The 19,469-nt window shown below is 38.8% G+C and overlaps 1 protein-coding gene and 1 non-coding gene across 2 annotated transcripts in view; one reads left to right on the forward strand and one right to left on the reverse strand.

Annotated features, from left to right (window-relative positions):
* BMX (BMX non-receptor tyrosine kinase) overlaps positions 1-14,717 on the reverse strand; it is a 37,628-nt gene extending 22,911 nt beyond the window's left edge. The window contains exons 1-7 of the mRNA XM_006911648.1: positions 14,577-14,717; positions 13,580-13,684; positions 11,659-11,740; positions 9,402-9,521; positions 7,192-7,256; positions 3,081-3,253; positions 199-267 (exon numbers count right to left, since the gene is read on the reverse strand). Coding sequence (XP_006911710.1) covers positions 199-267; positions 3,081-3,253; positions 7,192-7,256; positions 9,402-9,521; positions 11,659-11,740; positions 13,580-13,684; positions 14,577-14,714 — 752 coding nt within the window. The 5' untranslated portion in view covers positions 14,715-14,717. The remainder of the gene's footprint in view (positions 1-198; positions 268-3,080; positions 3,254-7,191; positions 7,257-9,401; positions 9,522-11,658; positions 11,741-13,579; positions 13,685-14,576) is intronic.
* A 2,023-nt stretch (positions 14,718-16,740) lies between these two features.
* LOC112479560 lies at positions 16,741-16,859 on the forward strand. The gene has a single exon (XR_003046230.1). It is a non-coding gene; the product is annotated as a 5S ribosomal RNA (ribosomal RNA).
* Positions 16,860-19,469: the final 2,610 nt, after the last annotated feature.

Below are 19,469 nucleotides of genomic sequence, written 5' to 3' on the forward strand. Positions count from 1 at the left end.
TAGTGCAAGGAAAATATTAACCCACAAGTCATCAATTCAGACCAACTTAAAGGTTCAGAGAAGCAAACTACACGGATTTTTGGGTTTTATATTTACTTTAAACGTAAAGTCTAGTTGCAAAATTTTTGCAAATTTGGTTAGTTTTCCTGCAAATGGAAGCAAATCCCGGGTGTGAAGGACTATCTGAATTCGATATACCATGACATCTTTGATGTGCTGTGATTCACATTTGTTTCTCTTTGGTTACTGCAGGCAAAATCTTCACCGCTACAAAAAAAAAAAAAAAAAAAAGATATCTTTTGTAAATTTATGTTTATTTACAAATGTTAAATGCCAAAAGTAATTTTGCTAGATATGTTCTAGCTTTACTCAACATTTCGACCCATACATTTCACTTGGTTTGAAATTTAAGCTAATGAGTCATTTTCACATTTTCATCTTTGCAGGGACCTCGATACTAAGCAGTAGTTTGACAGTATCCCTAATCAAAAGTGAACTGTTAATGGCTTATAATAACCCCAAACAGTAGAAGACTTGGATTAATAAATCAGCCTGATTGGGTTTGTCCTGATTTTCTGAATAGATACGTCAGCGTTCTGTCACTTATATTTTAAAATAATTTATTTTCTTCTTTCATGTTGTGATTGCAGTTAAGAGTCTTGAAAACCCTGAATTTTCAACACCATGTGGGCACAGATGGATCGGCAAAATTTTCGTCATCCTTTGCCATCCATCATTTTCTCTTTCATTTTGGGTGTTGAGAAGAGCACGAGGAAGTGCCTACCTCTCCAAATTCAAAGGCTGTTTTATTTGGAATGTAGGACCTATTTCCTGTTTGCCTTCATATCTCAGGCTCTTATTCAAAAACCACACTTCATAGCGACAAGCTTCCTTAATAAGGAAATGCTCTCTGGCTCACTTTCCAGAGGTGCCTCCCTCTCCACCTTCCCAGAGAGCCTTGCTCACTAGCAGAGCTTTTATACTTCAACGCTTCACAAGAAAACTCTTATTTAAAATGCTAAAAAATTATTTAGCCTTTCTGTCGTTTCTTAGAACATATGGAGAATGGCCATCAACAGCGCATTAGGTTTCTGTATATAACGGAATTCTATATCAACATTCGAAACAGGCAAATTGCACAACAAGGTGGATGTACTTAACATTGGAAAACCGTATGCTTAAAAAATGACTAAGATGGTAAATTCTGTTGTTTTGCAACATTTAAATTTAAATAATTCAGTGTACGCTCAGGTATTGAAATGGAGAAAATGTTCAAGACATTAAGAGAAAACAGCAAGTGCCAAAAAAGACTGTGTGGTCTTTAAGAATACTGATTTTTAAGTTCTCTATATTTGTAACATGTGCATAGAAAACATTTTAGAGGCACATACACTGAAGATTCTGCACTATTCGAATGCTTTAACAGGAGCACAAATTATTTTACTACTCGGAAAAAAATAAAGATTAAAAAGCGCTCAGCGAAGATAGTATAAATGACAGAAAGTTGATAAGAAATATTATCTACTTATATGAACTGAGAATCATGGCTACATTTTTAAAATAGCAGCTCCATGAGGACCTTTTAGCAATTATAACAATTCGCTTACACGGTGCAATGCTGCTCAAGCTAAGAAGTGATTATTCAACCCTTTGTCCAGATAACTAGCTTTCTGAAGTTCTAGGGAAAAATCCAGAGTCAGGATTAAATATTGGATGCAAAATCTAAAAGCGGTGTCAAAAAAATTCAGTAGTCAAGATAAATCGTGTTTTAATAAAATGTTTTTAAAGTAAAAATGCATGCAAAAATCCATGATAAAAAATATGATCATTTTAAATAAAGATAGGATCTGCGAGTCGATAGCTCTGCAGCAACCCCATGTGAATCCATAGTGCTGCTGCTTATTTAGATACTGGTCAGTTGCTTTCACTGTGTACCTCCCTCAATGAATCACTGGGGCTTCTGGAAGGAAGGGGACCTGGCGCAAAATTGACATGCCATCTCTCCACCTTGGATCTGGGCTTGTCCATTGTCTCCTTCCACAAGAACACTGGCTGCAAGCAAATTAACCCCTGCCCTCAGGCACCAGCTGTAGATTAATCTACTTGGATTCCAGCTCTACTTTGGGAAGAAAGGTATCACAGCTTGTTATACTGAACACAACAACAAGAATACACTTACATTCTTTCAAGTTCCACACAGCCCTGTGGCTGTATTGTTAGTACAGTTAGGCATTTGCTTTAGGTAAAAAATGATGAGGATGGAAAGAATAAAAGGATGAGAAGACAAGGGAGAAAACAAAAGAAAATAGATACTTGGTGAGTTAGAGAGATGCTCTGCATCCATTGTGGGAAAGACATTCCTGGAGGGATGCTAATAACTGGGTGAGAAGATGTCAGACAATGAACAGCATGATGGGAAGGAAGAATGAGGCAGCAAATAAGGAACGATGGTCACCCGACCCTTTCTCATATTGTCCTCTTGCTATTCAATTCCATATTTATTGAGCATCAAGTGCGGGGCCCTCTCGGTGACAGACCCCAGAGATATAGACAATTTAGTTACTGCCTTCAAAGTAGTTTCGATTTTGGCTTTAGGCTGTATGCTCTGCTCAACACCCAAAATGAAATACAAGGAAGCTAATGTCAGAAGAGGCGGAGGCGCACATCCTGAGAAGGCAAGCCGCGCCTCGCTTCAAATGCTACTTGTCATTTGGCCAGTGATGCCAAAGCACATCACAAAAGTCAGCCTACTCTAAACTCTCTCAAATAAAGGATACATTTTAAAGATTTGGAGTTCTGGAATGTGGGGTTATTTGGAGAAAAGGGGGAGAGAAAATAGGGAATAAAATGCTCGAGTATTCCTCAGATCATTAGATTGGATAGTCCAAATGGAAACGTCATGCTGCTCACTCCCAGCGGGGCTGCTGCTTCTGGCTTCTGGCTCAAGCACTGAACGTTTTCTGAGAGGGCAGCCTTATCTTAGCTAAGATCTGCGTCAGTGGCCTTGATGCTGAGGTCCAAGGCGATGGCGTGATGTCTATCCTACATGCTAGGCAGCCAGACAAAAAGCTGAGTTTTACCTTTTCAATTTTCTTACTTGCCACCAGTCAGGGCAGTCTTCTCTTGGAGTGTACCGCATATTGACATTCGGCTGTGAGCTATAGTTTTTCTTTGAGTCACTGTCATGGGCTACAGTGGTACTTGAAGATGGTTCATTCATTTTGAAAACAGGAACTGCTCGAGGAATCTTCAGCTTTGGAAGACAAGAGATTTTAATATATCACAGTGAGGCACAGATTCATGTACTGGTAACCAGCAAGCAAAGTACATTAACTCTTAAAATGGAGGGAAGGAAGGAAGGGAAAGGGGAGGGGGCGGGCGAGGGGGAGGACGAGAGGGAGAGTGGGAGGAAGAGGGAAAGAAGGGGTATTACTGAGCATTCGCAAAGATTTGGAGCAACTGGAACTCTCCTACTTTGCTGGTTGGAGTATGAAGTGGTAAGCCGTTTACAGAATCCGCTAAAGCTGGATGTGCACATACCCTATGATCTAGAAATTCTATATACATACCCAACAGTGAAATAAAGAGACATGTAAAAGAATGTTCATAGCAGGATTATTTCAGTTAGATGAAAAGTGGAGGCTACCTAAATGCCCATTAAAAGGTTAAAACAATAAACATATTGTGGTTGTAGTAGGTTAAATAACGAATGGTAAGAGGGACTTTGCAGATGTGATTATGTTAAGGATCTTGTGATGGGGAGATTATTGTGGATTATCAGGGTAGGCCCGATGTAATCAAAAGGGCCCTTAGAAGAAGGAGACGGCAAGTTCAGAGATTAGGGAGAAGATGAGAGAATGAAAGCAGAGATCAGAGAGGAAAGATGCTACTTTGCTGGCCCTGAAGAAGGAGGAAGGGGCCAGTAACCAAGAAATGTAGGTAGCCTCTAGAAGCTGCAAAAGGCAAGGACATAAATTTTCCCAAAGTCCCCAAAAGGAACACAGTGATGTGGACCCATTTAACACTTCTGATCTTCAAAACTGACAGAATAAATTTGTGTCGCTTTAAGTCACTAAATTTGTGGTAATTTGTTGCAACAGCAATAAGAAACTAATACAGTGGTATATTCACACGATTGAAAGCTATACAGCAATGAGAATAAAGTATAACCATATACTAAAAAATGGGCAAATGCCATAAACTGAACAAAAGAAGCCAGACAATAAACAACGATATACTTCATGATTCCGCTTATACAGATATGTTCAGTTTGTGAAAATTCATCAAAGCTGAACACTTAGGACTTGTACACTTTTCTAAGTACATGTTATACTTCAATTAAAAATTCACATCGAACTTATATAAGTGCTGAAGTTATTTTTTTCACACTGTATTGGATTTTTTTCCAGGGATTAACATCCCGGAAACGTTAGTTATGCAGGACGCTGCTATTTATGAGCTGTGGGGTGGTTCTCTCCAAAGATAAATACAGTGGAAATTTCCCTAATAGGAAGTCTGAACAGAACAGCTAGAAAGCAAATTTTTATTTTCCTAGCTCAGTAAAGTAAGTTCTCTCTTGAATGCTCCTGTAAAAACAAGGCAAAGGAAACACATACTTTTCCTGATACTCTCTCTGATCCCTGATCCCTTAGGGCAATTTATAATCAAAACAGTCCTTGGCCACTGATTTGCCTGACTGATAATTTTCAACACATTTCCCAAAGAATTCCTTGCTGGAGACTAGATGCAATGGTTTCTGGCTCCTAAATTATTCCCTGCCCTTAGACTTGTTTAAAACAAACTTTATCGTAGTATAATTTACATAACATAAAATTTACCCTTTATAAGTGTAGAATTCAGTGACTTTTAGTCAATTTATCAAGTTGGCCAACCATCACCATAATCCAGTCTGAGCACATTTCTATCATCCCTGTAAGATCCCTCATGCCCATTTTTAGCCATTTCCTATTCCCATCCTGGCCTCAGGCAGTCACTAATGGACCTTCTGTCCTAATAGATTTGCCTTATAGATTAGTCTGGACATTGCGCTTAGGCGTTTTACGGGACCATGATTGTCAAGCTTTGGGACTGGAGCATGTAGCCAAACAAAAACAGCAATATCTCTGATAACGAAATAAAATCCCAAACCTTAATAATTGTATTCGTTTCCTAGGGGTGCCATAACAAATGAGTACACATTTGGTGGACTAAAACAACAGAAATTTATTCTCTCACAGTTCTGAGTGCCAGAAGTCCAAAATCAAGGTTTCAGCATGGCCCCGCAGTCTTTAAAAAGTGCCAAGGGAGAATCTTTGCTTGCCTTTTCCAGCTTCTGGTAGTTCTAGGCATTCTTTGGCTTATGGCCGCATGATTCCAATCACTGCCTAGGCCTTTAAATGGTCTTCTTCTCTGCGTATCTCTAACCTCTCATCTTCTTGTAAGGGCACCATTTGTAAGATTTATGGCCCATCCTAATCCAGGATGATCTCATCTCAGTCCTTAACTAATGACATCTGCGAAGACCCTATTTCCACATAAGGTCGCATCCTGAGTGAACATGAAATTTGGGGGACACAATTCAACCTATTATAATAGATTTATTTTTGCCCTTCATGTTGGTTCACAAAGAAATATTGTTTTTACTTAGAAAGAAGTGTGTGTGAACGCGTGTAACTGAAAATAAATACCCAAGATACCATAGAACTGATCGATAGATAGAGATGCTCCCTTAATATCAAGTGAGCTTCCAGAGAACCACTTGGAGGCCATTTTATGTGTCTCTTGGCATTGGAGGAGGCTGATAACCTGCCTGGGAAGGCTAAGAGAAGAAAGCTATAGCTGTGAACCTAAAAAAGCAGAGCACAAGGGTTGCGGCAGCCTGTACTACAAGAACAAGCCACATACAGTTGTATGAACCAAAGTAGTCAAGGTTTTGTTTATTTTCCTGGAGGCCAACTCCCCTTGGGAGAGGGTTGGCTGGGCGCCATCTTGAAAGGAACTCTGTTCCAGATTGGTGAACTGACCCAGCAGTAAAATTGAGGGCCAGAGACCCAAAAGTTAAGGGTCAAGATATTTCTTCTGTCATAAAACTACATTTAGATGTGCACCCCAGTGGGAAACTCATGAAAGTCTCCCATAAGATAAAGAATCAGCATTGGAAAACTGTCTCACCCAGAAGCCGCCACTACTAAATCATGATGGGACCAACTACATATGACTGTCTCTTTTTCATTAGACCTGCTCTTCCTGGGCCCCAACTCTGAAAGGGTCAGAAAATCTCAGCTTCCCCATGACCCCTCCCCCAAAGCAGGCCTCCCTCTGATGCAGACTTGAGCGAGGTGAAAGGGAAAAGTTTTAACTTGGAAAGATGTTTGGATGTGTGTGATTATAACGTTAAATGGGACAATTTATTTATTTATTTATTCGTTCGTTTGTTCGTTTGTTTGCTTGTTTATTTATTTATTTATTTATGATTAAGTTTATTGGGGTAACATTGGTTAACATAATTATATAATTTTCAGGTGTACATTATAATTTAACATCTGTATATTCTACTGTGTGTTTACCACCCAAAGTCCAGTTTCCTTCAGCTACCATATATTCGATCCCCTTTACCCGCTTTATCCTTTCCCCTACCCCCCTATATTTGACTAAATGGGACAATTTAGAGGCTATTTTCGTGACTACTAGTAATCGGGGAAATTTATGTCATCTGAGAGTGACTAGAAAACTATGGAATCTCCCTGAGATTCCATTCAGGGACAGAGAATAAAGCCCACAAGTGGTTTTGAAGGGATAATGGCGAGAAAGAATAATGTTTTCTGTTAGTGCCCTGTGGGGTCCCATTCCTTCACCAGGAGACTAACATGAGGCAGTCTTAGCCATGCCGGTGGTAGGAGACTAATGACAGCTAGTAACAGCTGCCTGTTATGTGCGATGCCATCTTAAGAATTTCTCTCACATGTACTCATTTTCAGCGATTATATGCATATAGGTTAGAAAGAGGCCCAGTTATAAAACGATTCTGTATTTTAATTATTATTTGATACTGCCATTGCTATTGGTGATAGATCACAGATTTTTCTCTCTTTGCTGAGCAGTCTGAATGAAACCCATATTTTCTAGTCTTGAATCTGGCAACTTGGTTTATTTAATATGTCTTGACCAGGAAAAATTTAAATGTTGGCTTACCACTCTGTCTGGGAAGGTGGGGGCTCTGTGTTTCTCTTCCTTTGTTGCAACGTGCAGATCAGCATCTGAAAAGTAAAACCAGGTAATAGCAGGAGGAACTTTAACTAGAGCAAAGCAAAACATCCAGTGTTATGAATCAAAAGAAAGAACTAGCTCATGTTAGCAATCCTCCAGATTAAATGAATTTAGAAACAATATCTAGTATGATTCTGTTGCTTTCCTGTATAACATCAACTCAAACACCACTCCTCCACCATTGATATCAATATCTTCCCTGAAAATTTCAAGTTCCTCTAAATCCTAAAAACTATTAATTTATACATTTCCACCTTGTATTTGAGTAGCATATATCTAATCCTTTGTATAGTACCTATGACCCCAGGATTCAGAATCCATGTCCGATTCATCTTTGATTGGCTCATACAAGATGCTTATAAATAGCTGATTTATTAGTGAACGAACCTATGCCCTGCTTTTCTCCCCCTGTTCTTATGATAATTGTTGGTTCTTTCTACGCATACATGTAGATACATGTCCAGGCTGTAAATGTGAAGCCATTATATGCCATAGAAGTGGGATGGACATATGGCTTATTGACCAAACGAGAACATTTCTGACATTAATAGGTAGGCTTTTAATCATTATGCCAGTTCACCAGCTGCAGAATGAGAATGCCCCAAAGAAACTGGGACATATGGTCAACTTACTTGTAGGCCACCTATCCTGGAAAGAGAGTGGTCCAGGGCATTTTGGAGACAGAAGGAAGCACAGATACTCAACTGTTTCCATTCAGTGCCTATGGGCTCCCTCATAGCTCGGCAGAGGAGACCAAGGTAATAAATTACAGTCAGGCCCATAGTCAATATCACAGCTGCTTGTGGGCCATTACACATATACATTCTGTAGTTTTCTTCAGAGGCTGGCAAAGAGCCGGTGGCACCCAGGACACATGACAGGTGGCGTCGAGACAGATCCTAGGAAGATAATCCCAAGGCAGTGCTCTCTCTGGCCTTTTTCCTGCTCCTCCTCTGGGAATTAGGGCAAGGTCAGAGCTGGAATCTGGCCTGCTGGGTAATGATGCCAGACCACAGACAGAATCATTGAGGGAAATGATTAATGTCATAAGGACACATTACTCCTCAGCCCCTCACAGTGCAGGGAAGGCCCACGTACAGTAAATTCTGTATAGTTCATCAAATCACTGTGATTCATGAATATAAGAGCAATGTGATCTAATTAAGGTTAATAAATATCATTGTATAGTTTAATCGAGATGGAAAACACAATGAATATTCATTGTTTTGTTGTAAAATGACCAGGAGTAACAAACATAATTGTTAGGTGTCAATACTGATCTCATTCAATTCTTTAAAGTCATTGTAATGTAAGCATATTTTTTCCAGGCTGGTAAAACTTACCAAAATAAGTTCTCTTTTATTTATTGACAACTTCATGTTGTTAAACAATGATAAACTTCTAAAATATATAAGACTGCCTTATGTAAGTATCCTGGTAAAGAAATAGCTTTCAAGGGCACAAGCAGAAAATAACATAATTCTTTCCCTCCATTACCCCTTCAAAGCCACTCAGTGGGCTTTCTTTTCTGTCACCAAATAAAGTCTCAGGCAGATTTCCCTAGGAATATAACTCTGGATAGAATCCGATTGCACTTGAAGCAAACCCTTCACTACTTTCTCTGATGTTATTAAGAAAACAAATACGTACGGAAAGGCAATCCATTTTAAATATATCTTTTAAAACTTGGCCATCCGTCATTTGTTATATATGGTGATTAAAAGTGTTACTTAAATTTTATCCTTTAACATATGTTTTTTAAAAATGTTGTTTTTTTCAGTTTATAATTTTAGTTTGTGAACCGTGGTGATATGTTTACCACATTCTACCTATTTGGAATTTATCTTAAACCAGGAAGAATTATGAGAAGGAATAAACATCTCCTTACTTGATCAGGATTCAAATTTAAAAAAATATTTATAATGAAGTGAAAGAATAGCAGATGTTATTGTTATTATTTTAATAAACATTAACCCTCGAAGTAGACTTCATTTGCCAGATAGCATCTTTGAAACTAGAATTTCATGATGCCAACCAATCTGGCACATCTTGTTTTCTTGAACTGGCAAGCTGTTCGGACATGTGGCAAATTTGCCTAATGGGGCATAATCCACCCTATGGAGGGGTCACCTTACATGCTTCCCAGAGAGTACATCCTGGGGCTGCTTTGCAACTCTGCTGACAGCACAGGAACTTCCCGTCCACGAAGAACCCACTGTGGTACTTGATCAGCAGGTGGGGGTTGCCCCTTATCTCTGGGGAGCAGGCAGGAAGAAAACACAACATGAGTAAACGTTGGCCCAAGAGAACAAGCACATTCAGTAAGCACTGTTATCACAGAACAATGAAAACTTCATTTTGCCAGCAACCAGGGTAAGAGCAAATGGTTCCCAAAGGATGTGAGTCTTTCACTTAGAAGTTAAAAAGCCAAAAAGAAAAGTCTAATCATGTATATAGTGAGAACACAATAACTATGACAGTCTTTAAAAAAACCTAGTAGAAAATGCATATACAGATCAACTTGGTGTTAGGATTTTAGAAACACATCCACAAAGAAGTTGGTGGGTTACAATACATGGTGTTCTCTTATGACAGAAAGAAGCTGAGGGTAGAACTAAATCTTGGCAAAAAGAAAAGAATATCTAATAAACATACATTCCTCCCACTTTTCATTTTGAAGCATTTCAAACTTATAGAAAAGTTGCAAGAATAGTACAATGAATGTCTATATACCCTTTACCCGGATTCACCAGTTTTTAAGTGCTTGACATATTTGCTTTATCTTTCTTTGTACGTACATACTTATTATTATTATTATTATTATATATTTTTATCATTGTATTTTGCTTAACCATTGTAAAGTAAGTTACAGATATTATGTCCTAAATAATGCCACCCATAAATACTTCAGCATGTAACTTCTGTTGACAAGGACATTCCCTTATGTAACCATAATACAATTATCGAATTCAGCAAATTTAACAGATACGATACCATTACTTAATATATTTTTCATATTCAATTTTTTTCTAATTGTTCCAATAATAACCTTTATGATCATTCAGTGTCTTCTGATCAAGGATCCAGTCCAGAATCACACATGGCATTTAATGATCTTGTTTGCCTTGATCTAGAACAGTTTCTCATCCCTTCTTTGTCTTTCATGACTGACCTGTTTACACTAAAGAATTAATAGTTTATGGAGCTACTTTTGTAGGAACATGTGCATATTTTAAAACCCATGAGAACAGGACAAAGAGACCCAAAGAAATGAAATTCTACTGTTGGAGTGTAATACTGTGTCTGCAGCAAGCTATCTTCTCTTAAAACACAGCAGAGAAACCTACAAGGCCTTAGTGGAGAATAGTTTAAGAAGAGTCTCCAGGTGGAGAGGGCTGGTCTTCTGTGTTCTTTCCTTCTTGATTTTATATTCATATTGAGGATTCCTTATTCTGATCACGGGAGAATTCTGCTCCTTCTCAACCTTGACTCCATGAAGTATATGGCAGTAATAATAATTACTTTGCTGGGTCATTGGAAGGAAATGAGGAAATGTACATAAAACATCCAGCACAGTGTTTGGCCCAGAGTAGGTGTTCAATGAACAGTGGGCTTTAGTAATACCATTCCTTTAGTTTAACTCAGCTCAGCTTACCTGAAAAGGCTGGCATTAAACAGAAACTTTACTAAAATATTAATGGGGATTCGATGGAAATTATTACAGAAATCACAAAAAAACAAAAGGAATTAAGTTTATAAAACACTAGTTTCTGGCCTTGAGCTTTCCCAGAAGCCTAGCATTTATACTGTCCTGGTTAAAAAGTTGGATTTGGGTAATTAAATTATGAGCGCTTCATTATTAGGTTTGTGACACTGGCCTTGTATCTTTAACTCACTTATCTGAAAACATGGAGAACAGTATGACCTGAGGATTAGAGTTGTCAAGAGGATTACCTAAGGAAATATTTTCCAAATACTTGATACAGTAGCTGGCAAATGATAAGTACTTAGTATTAGATATAACTTTCTATAAACATCCGAAGTACAGTAACTATAGGACCTGGCAAAGCCCAGTGAGGATATAGACTTTGCCCTGGTAAAGGCAAGTACAGTGGATGGAGAGCCAGCAGGTGTCCTGCCTTACTCCCAGTTCCTGGGAAGGCACAATAGCCAGCTCTGTGCGGAGTAGAGGCGAGTGGGAATCTGATCCCCAGACTTCCCCTATGTAACAATGAGAATGAAAAATGAGGATAAGCATGGTACATTCTCTGATGTTGGTAGGCAAATCAGTAGATTCTCTCTTGGCATTGGGTTCTTTTACTGTCATGTCTTTCCTCCGCCAAGCCTCAAAAGAACTGTCGATGACTTGCTTTCATGACTTTTTAAAATTACCTTTTTGCAATGCTTTCAACCACTGACTTCGGCTCTCTTCATTTGACGCATACACGTAGAGAAGCCCATCTTTATAAACGATCTGGAAATGAAAAGATTTGGTACATTTCGATATAAGTACATCATAGTTCACTCTGGCGCAACTGCAAATGTTCTGTTATCCAGAAGAAACCTTGAGTTTGCTTATGTAATATCAATTAGCTCTGGAATGAGATGGAAAAAATCTAGTTATTTTTGTCCTCCACCTTTCAATTTGTTTTAACTCAGACACCTCTACACTTTGGAAAATTACAGCAGGGTTTCCCTGGACCATGGAGAATTTGAAAATTATAAAATGTTAGATATTGCAGGTGTCTTAGGAGTGTCTAGTCCTATCACCTACCTAGTACACGACTCTTTACAGCCAACTGGAAATGTTTATCTGCTCTATCCTTAAACATATCTTCAGGGGTGGACTTTTCTTTACTTTTGCTACGCCATCCTTGCCAATTTTCATATATTCTGATCATTGTATAGTTCGTGCTTACATTTGGTGAAAACGTGTCCCCCCTTTTACTGTTAGTTATTCCCTTGGGTCATGCGTCACCCTAGGAATCGCCAGTATAAGTCATTTTCTATTCCTAAGACACTTGTTTAAATGTTCGATCACGTTGTCTTCCCCAGATCCCCCTCTGGTTTATTCAACTTTTGTTGGTAAATAGTAGAGACCATTTATTAAATATCTACTAGTGTCTGGGCTCTTCCCTAGATACTTTAATATTTTAATCCTATTTCAACTCTGAAAAATATATGATTATACCCATTTTGCAAGTGAAGAAATAAACTCAGATCGAGTATGTTGTCTGTGGTTACACAAGCCTAAGCAGTGTTGAGGGACTCTGTGGGGCTCCAAAGCCTGTGTTCTTTTGAGTAGCCCATGCCCCTGTGATATGAATTTGAAGCATCTTCCATGAGCACACGTTCTCCTGGTTTCTCCCAACTGGGTAATGTTGTTTTTTGAAGTGGGAAGTGTAGATTGTTCAGTAATTGAATACTTTGTTTTCATTTCGGCCACAGTTCTCTTATACTACTAGTACTGCATAGTCTGAACATTGGCAGAGCAGTCCATTGCCATTAGATCAGAAAGGTATTCGTGATATAATAAAAATAGGGCATGACTTAGATCAAGCCACTTCCCAAGGGTACCGAAGGCACATTCTCCATAGCATACCATTTAAAAAAATACTTCAGGGTAAAATGAAAACTCCTAGCATGCTGTGCAAAGCCCTTCGTGATGCGGCCCTGCCTACCTTTCCAGGCTCATCTCTTCCACTCTTTCACAGGGCTGCTTTATTCATAAGGACTACTTGGAGCGCTCCAAAGCTGCCATACTATTTCACCTATCGGTGCCTTGACATCTGCTGTTTCTTTTGTTTTGCTGCCTATTTAACTCTACTGGTCCTTCCCGACCTACCTCCAATAGAAAATCTCCCTGACTTCTTAGAGTGAGAAGTGAAGCTTCTGCTTCTTGGGGCACCATGGCTACTCTGCTGACCTTCACCTTAACACTCACCCTCACTGCATCACAATGATCAGTAAATGCCTTGGGGATAGGAATGGTATTTTATTCCCTATAGCTGCCTAGTACCTTGTAGCACATTGGAAATGCCCATCAGTGTTTGATGAGAGAGACTGGCAGAGCCCAAGGCAAGTCAAGCCACTGCGGCTGACATACTCACCTTTATTCTTCTCCCCCTAGGAAAGGCAGATGGGCAGATAGAATTTTAGCAAACTGCCCAAATCCCATCTGGAGATGTTCCAAACCTTGTCATCATCTTAATGAATTATTTCACGACATCTTTATTTATCTCTGATATATTGACTTCATCATAGAAAACATTGAAAGACAAGCCACCCATCTAAAGTGTTGTCTTCCCCTTACCTGAAATGGGTACTGTCTCTCCACAGGGGTCTGCTCCTCGAGATTGACTTTCTCCACACATCTGATTTTATTAATGTCGATTGATCCTTTTCTGCTGCCTCTTTTCTGAATTAAAAAACAAAATATAAGATGCCTCATGCGATACACAGAAAAGCATAAAGTTAAGGTCATGCTTGGAAGGGAGATTGGAAGATGGGATGGGCATGTGAGAACCAGACCAATTTGTCCATAATAGTCAAAATCGAATGACAACAGAATATATTTTTCGAGTGTGGACCTAAACTCATATACTCTTCCAAAAGCAAGTCTTCAAGCAGCAGGTTTTGATAATCTTGAAACCCATTTCAAATTTTGTTTGATAACCTTGAAACCCATTTCAACTTTTGTTTGATAATCTTGAAATACATTTCAAATCACCTGCCATATGGTTACTCTACTCAGGGAAATTAAGATTCAACTCCACGAAGCCTCTTCATGTCGTTTCAATTTTATGACAGTATTTCAGTATTTCTACTGTGATAGAATTCTCAACCGTATAGAAATAGTCCCATTTCCAGCGTTGTTAAGGCAGGGTTTCTTCAGCACTCTTTGGGGCCAGATAATTCTTTATGGTGGGCGCTGTCTTGCGCATTATAAAATGTTTAGCAGCATCCCTGGCCTCTACCCACTAGAATACAACCCGACCCCATCAATTATGACAACCAAAAATGCCCCTAGCCATTACCAAGTGTTCCCTGGGGGGCAAAATCACCCTTAGTTGAGATCCATTGTTCTAAAGTGGTTTACAAATTGCCTTGGTAAAGTTAACCAATGTTTTAAAATCCTTTATCTTTAGTTAATTATATCTTGGTTAAAAAAAGACAATGTGAAAGTGAGGGTGAGTTGATTTTTACCATGTAAACTAAGAAACCTGATATTGTTTCATTATAATTAAGCACTTTGTAGAGCCTTAAGAAAAATAAATAGTATAAAGACACTGGAATAAATAGGGTCTCACCATTTTGTCATACTCATAGTAGGAGAGGTTTGTTTTTGTCAAAACAAAAAGCCGCTCTTTGTAATTATTTGGTGACATTTTTTTCTTTTGCTGTGACCTTTTGAGAAGAAGTTCTTCTAGAATGGATTTTGTATCCATACTGTCGTCCTAAATAAAATAAAATAATTAAAATTAGTGTATGCAGCATCTAGCTAGTTTCTCTTTTACTTTCATAATTTTTATTCAACTATTTCTCATTCGGGGATAATATGAATATTATAATTTTAAAAGTTAGAAAGATTTAGGATTATACAGGAAAAGTAGCCAGGCTCATAAATACACATATACCTATACTTTTTTTCTACTGTTTTGGCTTTGACTTTTATAAATATGTTTTACTAATCTCCTACTCTAGATCATAAATTCAACATCTTCACACTATCCTCCAGAGCAGCTTATCAAAATTCTCCTTTATTCCTTAAGTATTCTATAGCCATATGTTGAATTGAATAAGATATAATCAAACTTTTAAAAATTTGAACTCTGGATAGCTCACTATGTCTAAAGTAATTGTCAGCTGAATTTCTCTCCATTAATTTGACCAGTTGTTTGACCGAATCATCCAAAGCAGCGTGAGACTCCAATGTCATTGTAAATGACACCCCTGGCCTCGGATCACAATCAGATCTTCAGTATAAAGAACATGGGTTCGCTTTTCAATATTTCTGAGAATAAAACATTTAAAAATGATATCAAAAGAGATTTAAAAGAACTAAAAAAAAATTGGTACTTTATAAACTAAAAATACTCTTTTCCTTCCCAGACCATATAAAACATTAAAACCGGAAAATAAATGCATTAATTTTTTGGTTCTACTAAGATTTGTTTCAACCCTCAGTCTGATATCAGGTCTGATAATGAGAAGAACTCTTAAGCAGTCGCCACAAGAGAGAAACTTTCTTATGTTCTTTGCTTTGTAAAATCACATCATTTTTAGCAGTCAAATGTCCAGTAATTACTATCATTCTTCATTTATTGATAATCTGAAGGTAATTGACTTTACTCACCTTCCGTTGGAGAGAGCCCAAGTGTACTTGTGAGTCTTTACCTTTAACTCTCAAGCTCTAAGCAAAAAGTTACTGCTCTGAGGCCCCAGCGCTCATATTCCATCTGGCTATGCCAAGGTCATGTGTTAAAAAGAAGATATTTGCATCCTATTTATCACTCTGGATCAGGAAGCACCCACAGGGGCACTGCTCTGTCTGGATGCAGGCAGGTGGCAAGTGAACCTGTCCAGTCACTAACTGGCACTTCTCACTGGCCCTGGAGTACGATGGGCCCATGATGGCTGGGAAGTGGGAAGAAAAGGAGACTAAGAAACACAGCTTGGCATCACACAGGCCATAGTCAGGCCCAGCCAGCTTTCCTCCTGACACAGACCACATCATTCTAGAAAAAGGAATCCAGAAAATCAGCTCTTATAATTTATTTATGTAGATCAGATGACTATTAATCCCTAAAATGCTCTCCAAGGGCGTCATTTGATTTATAGGCAGAAGTAGTAGAAATCTTATCCATTAAGTATAGTAGAGTTTTGGTCACTTTTTGCTTTGTATGTTGTTTTATCTGAAAAAAAAAAAAGTACCATTCTTTTATGAAAGTAGAATGGATTTCTTTTGAGCACAATGTGTGCTCTTCACCATGGTCACTGGTTTCTCTACCCCGGACTCAGAGACCAGGCAGGAATCAAGGTATTGTAAAACCAGCAGGACCTGAGAGGGCAGGTAGCACAGATGCCTTTCACCTTTGCCTCCATTATAAACTCTACTCATACGCCTGTTCAGATAAGATTATTTTCTACACCCAAAGTCTATGGCCGGAAGAGAATTTGCTTGAAGACTTATTGAAACTACGGAGGGTCTACTTTTTGTGAGTTAAAGTCTCCTTTTGTGCATAGTTGTGAGGCGCTTTTACCTTTTACATTTGTACATTTAAAAAACTGATTAACAAAGCAAAAAGAGAAAACTGTGAAAACTCTTGTCAATGTCTTTAGATCCACAGCTAATACATTACCCCTCAAAGCAGAGTGCTAGTTAGATAGATCTGGTTAGTGGAATAGCAAGTTTACTTTTCAAAATTTTTTTCAGATGCTGAATCAATTTGTAACATTAAGAATGCTGCTTTAGTCCACGGCCATGCCACCCTGAATGTGCCTGATCCCATGTGATCTCGGAAGCTAAGCAGGGTTGGGCCTGGTTAGTACTTGGATGGGAGACCACCTAGGAAGAGCAGGTGCTGTAGGTGATAAAAAAATAAGAATGCTGTTTTAAAAATGCAAATCCCAGTGTCCAAGGCAGTATGTCACAGCCTTTCCCAGTACTGCCTAATGATGCCCATACTTTTCTATTTGTAGAACTTTCACATTCACCATTAAAGTTGTTTTGGGGGAGAATTTTACCTTAAAAATTTTATATGATGATTCACAGAAACCATCGACAAACAAAATTCACAGAATTGCTTCTTTCTACTGAAGGGAAGCCCATAGACTAAAAAGGAAAGTATCAAGTCCACAAACACATTCTCTAATAAACCTCCAAGGCTTTGTACATGTTGTTGTATCTGAAGTAATACAATTTGTCAGATTTCGACAAAATCCTTCATTCCAAAATCCTGCTCTTTGTGAATTTTTTGGCCTTCGTTTTTTACATGGCATGTGATATATGTTTATTCTACAAAACCAAGTACTACAGACAAGCAAAGGAAAAACAAGTGTTAAAATTTTAGTGACTATACCTTCAGATTTTTTCAAACATATTTGCGCACGTGTTTATTTTCACAAAATGAGTTCACATACTGTGCGCATGGGCCTATAATCTATTTTTCTCATGTAACAAACACTTGGAGCCACACGTCTTAGAAATCCTCCAAAGTTCCACTCTCTAAGCTGGACTCTTGTGCTTCCTAACACACCTGAAGAACCCTGTTTAGACGATTCACATTTTTGTCATCTCCAGATCACTTTCTTCTAAGACAATACCTGGTTCCCGCTCAAGTATGGACCTGCCTTTCTCCTTCTGTTTGCTTCTATCTCTTTCTTGTACTTTTCTCTTCTTCTACATTAGCCTAGATTCTGAATTGAAGGCATTTCTATGGTCTTCCTTGGTATAGGAGGTGATAATCAGTGATGACTAAATTTTAAAAATGTAACATCTCTTCCCATGTATTAGGACAATAAATCAATAGGGCTCAGGTACCACGGTTGACTCAAATGCCTATCCAAGGACTAGCAAACTTAGCTCTGCTTACCCTTCTTTAAGGGAAATTCAGTTGAAAAGGTGAAAAAAACATTCAAAGTAAAATGAGAACCTAAAGTTAGTCAGTATTAACCAGAAATCTATTTTCATAGAGGTGCTGGTGGGATCTGGCTGGACTCATATTATCACCTACCAAGAATAGACACATCAATTTGCTTACCAAATAGTTCTGGCTGCCTATTTCCATAAGCACATGAAACTAGAAAGAGATTAAATTAGTTCAGGAGAGGAAAATAACTGGCAGGAATTAATATAGTATTTTCTATAAGGAAGCCAGCCAGCATTATGTACCCTATAACATATATAAAGGCTACATGCTGAATTGACATGACTTGGAACCTCCAGGGTTATTTAGCATTTATAAGGAAATGACATCGTGGGATTAAGAAGTTCAACTCTGCTGGTCCATTTAGCACACCCGGTTTTGAGCCTCCAGTGTGCCATGAGTAACAACAAAGAGGTTTGAGAGTTAGGTTTCATAGCTAATTAATATGCAAGGTTGTTGTGGTGGTAGACTCAGAAGGCTTGGAGGAGATGACAGGACTGTCATTTGTGAACTCTGTCACCTTGATTATGTCCCTTCCCTGCTCTACACTTCAATTTTCTGATCTGTAAAATGAGATGGGTAACAGGTCTTTGACTATGTGACTTAAGCGAGAAACCTTATGTGACAATGCCAGGCACACTGACTCGTGGGTACTGACTCATGATTTAAAAACAGAAAGGTAGAAAGAAGAAACTCAAGTGCCAGAGCAGAATCTGTTGTCTTTGCTTCGAAAGGTCCGGGGAAGGAAAAGTTGTTGTCTTCTTAAGACAATCAAGAAAGATGTTATGGAAGAGAGGGCATTAAAATTAGACCTTGAAGGATGTGAGCGATTGTAGTAGTAACAATCCTAGGTAACATTTAAGGAGGACTCGCCATGTACCAGGCGCCATTTAAAGCACCTTAAAAATATGCTTTTACTTACTGGTCACACTCACTCTATTGGGTAGCTCATGACACCCCCACCCGATGGAGTAGGTCGTGATATCCTACCCTATGAGGTACACAGTCACCCTATGAGGTAGGCCACAATACTCCATCCTATAGGAAAATCGTAACTGAGTCACCCTATGGGGTAGGTTGCAACCTCATTCCCTGCTTGTACCTGATGAAGCTGTGATAGTAAATTGCCCAGGCCACCCTGCTAGTGTGGTGGAGCTGGGTTTGAATCCAGACAGCCTAACCCCACAGCCCATATTCTTGACCACGATGCTAATGTTAGAGAAGCTACTGTTAGAATGCTAACCAGAGATGGCTCTAACCTAAATATAGAAAGGCAGCATAGGATATCAAAGCTGGTAGGAGCCCGAGATGTCATTTTATAAATGCGATAACTGAGCCCCAGCAGCCTAAGTGACTTAGCCAGAACTGCAAAGCTATGACCTAAATGACACAGCCCAGGGAGCCAGATTTCTGGCGTCCTCATGGCACACTGTCCACACCATCATGGCAATAAATAGACTAAAATAGATCTATGTGTTTAGCCAAACCACTCCAGCCTCGCTAAGCCGTGCTATCTGGTAGAATTAGGCATGCATTTGAGTCTTACCAGACCCA

Source organism: Pteropus alecto, unplaced genomic scaffold (assembly GCF_000325575.1).
Source record: "Pteropus alecto unplaced genomic scaffold, ASM32557v1 scaffold23, whole genome shotgun sequence".
In the NCBI taxonomy this organism is placed as follows: domain Eukaryota; kingdom Metazoa; phylum Chordata; class Mammalia; order Chiroptera; family Pteropodidae; genus Pteropus; species Pteropus alecto.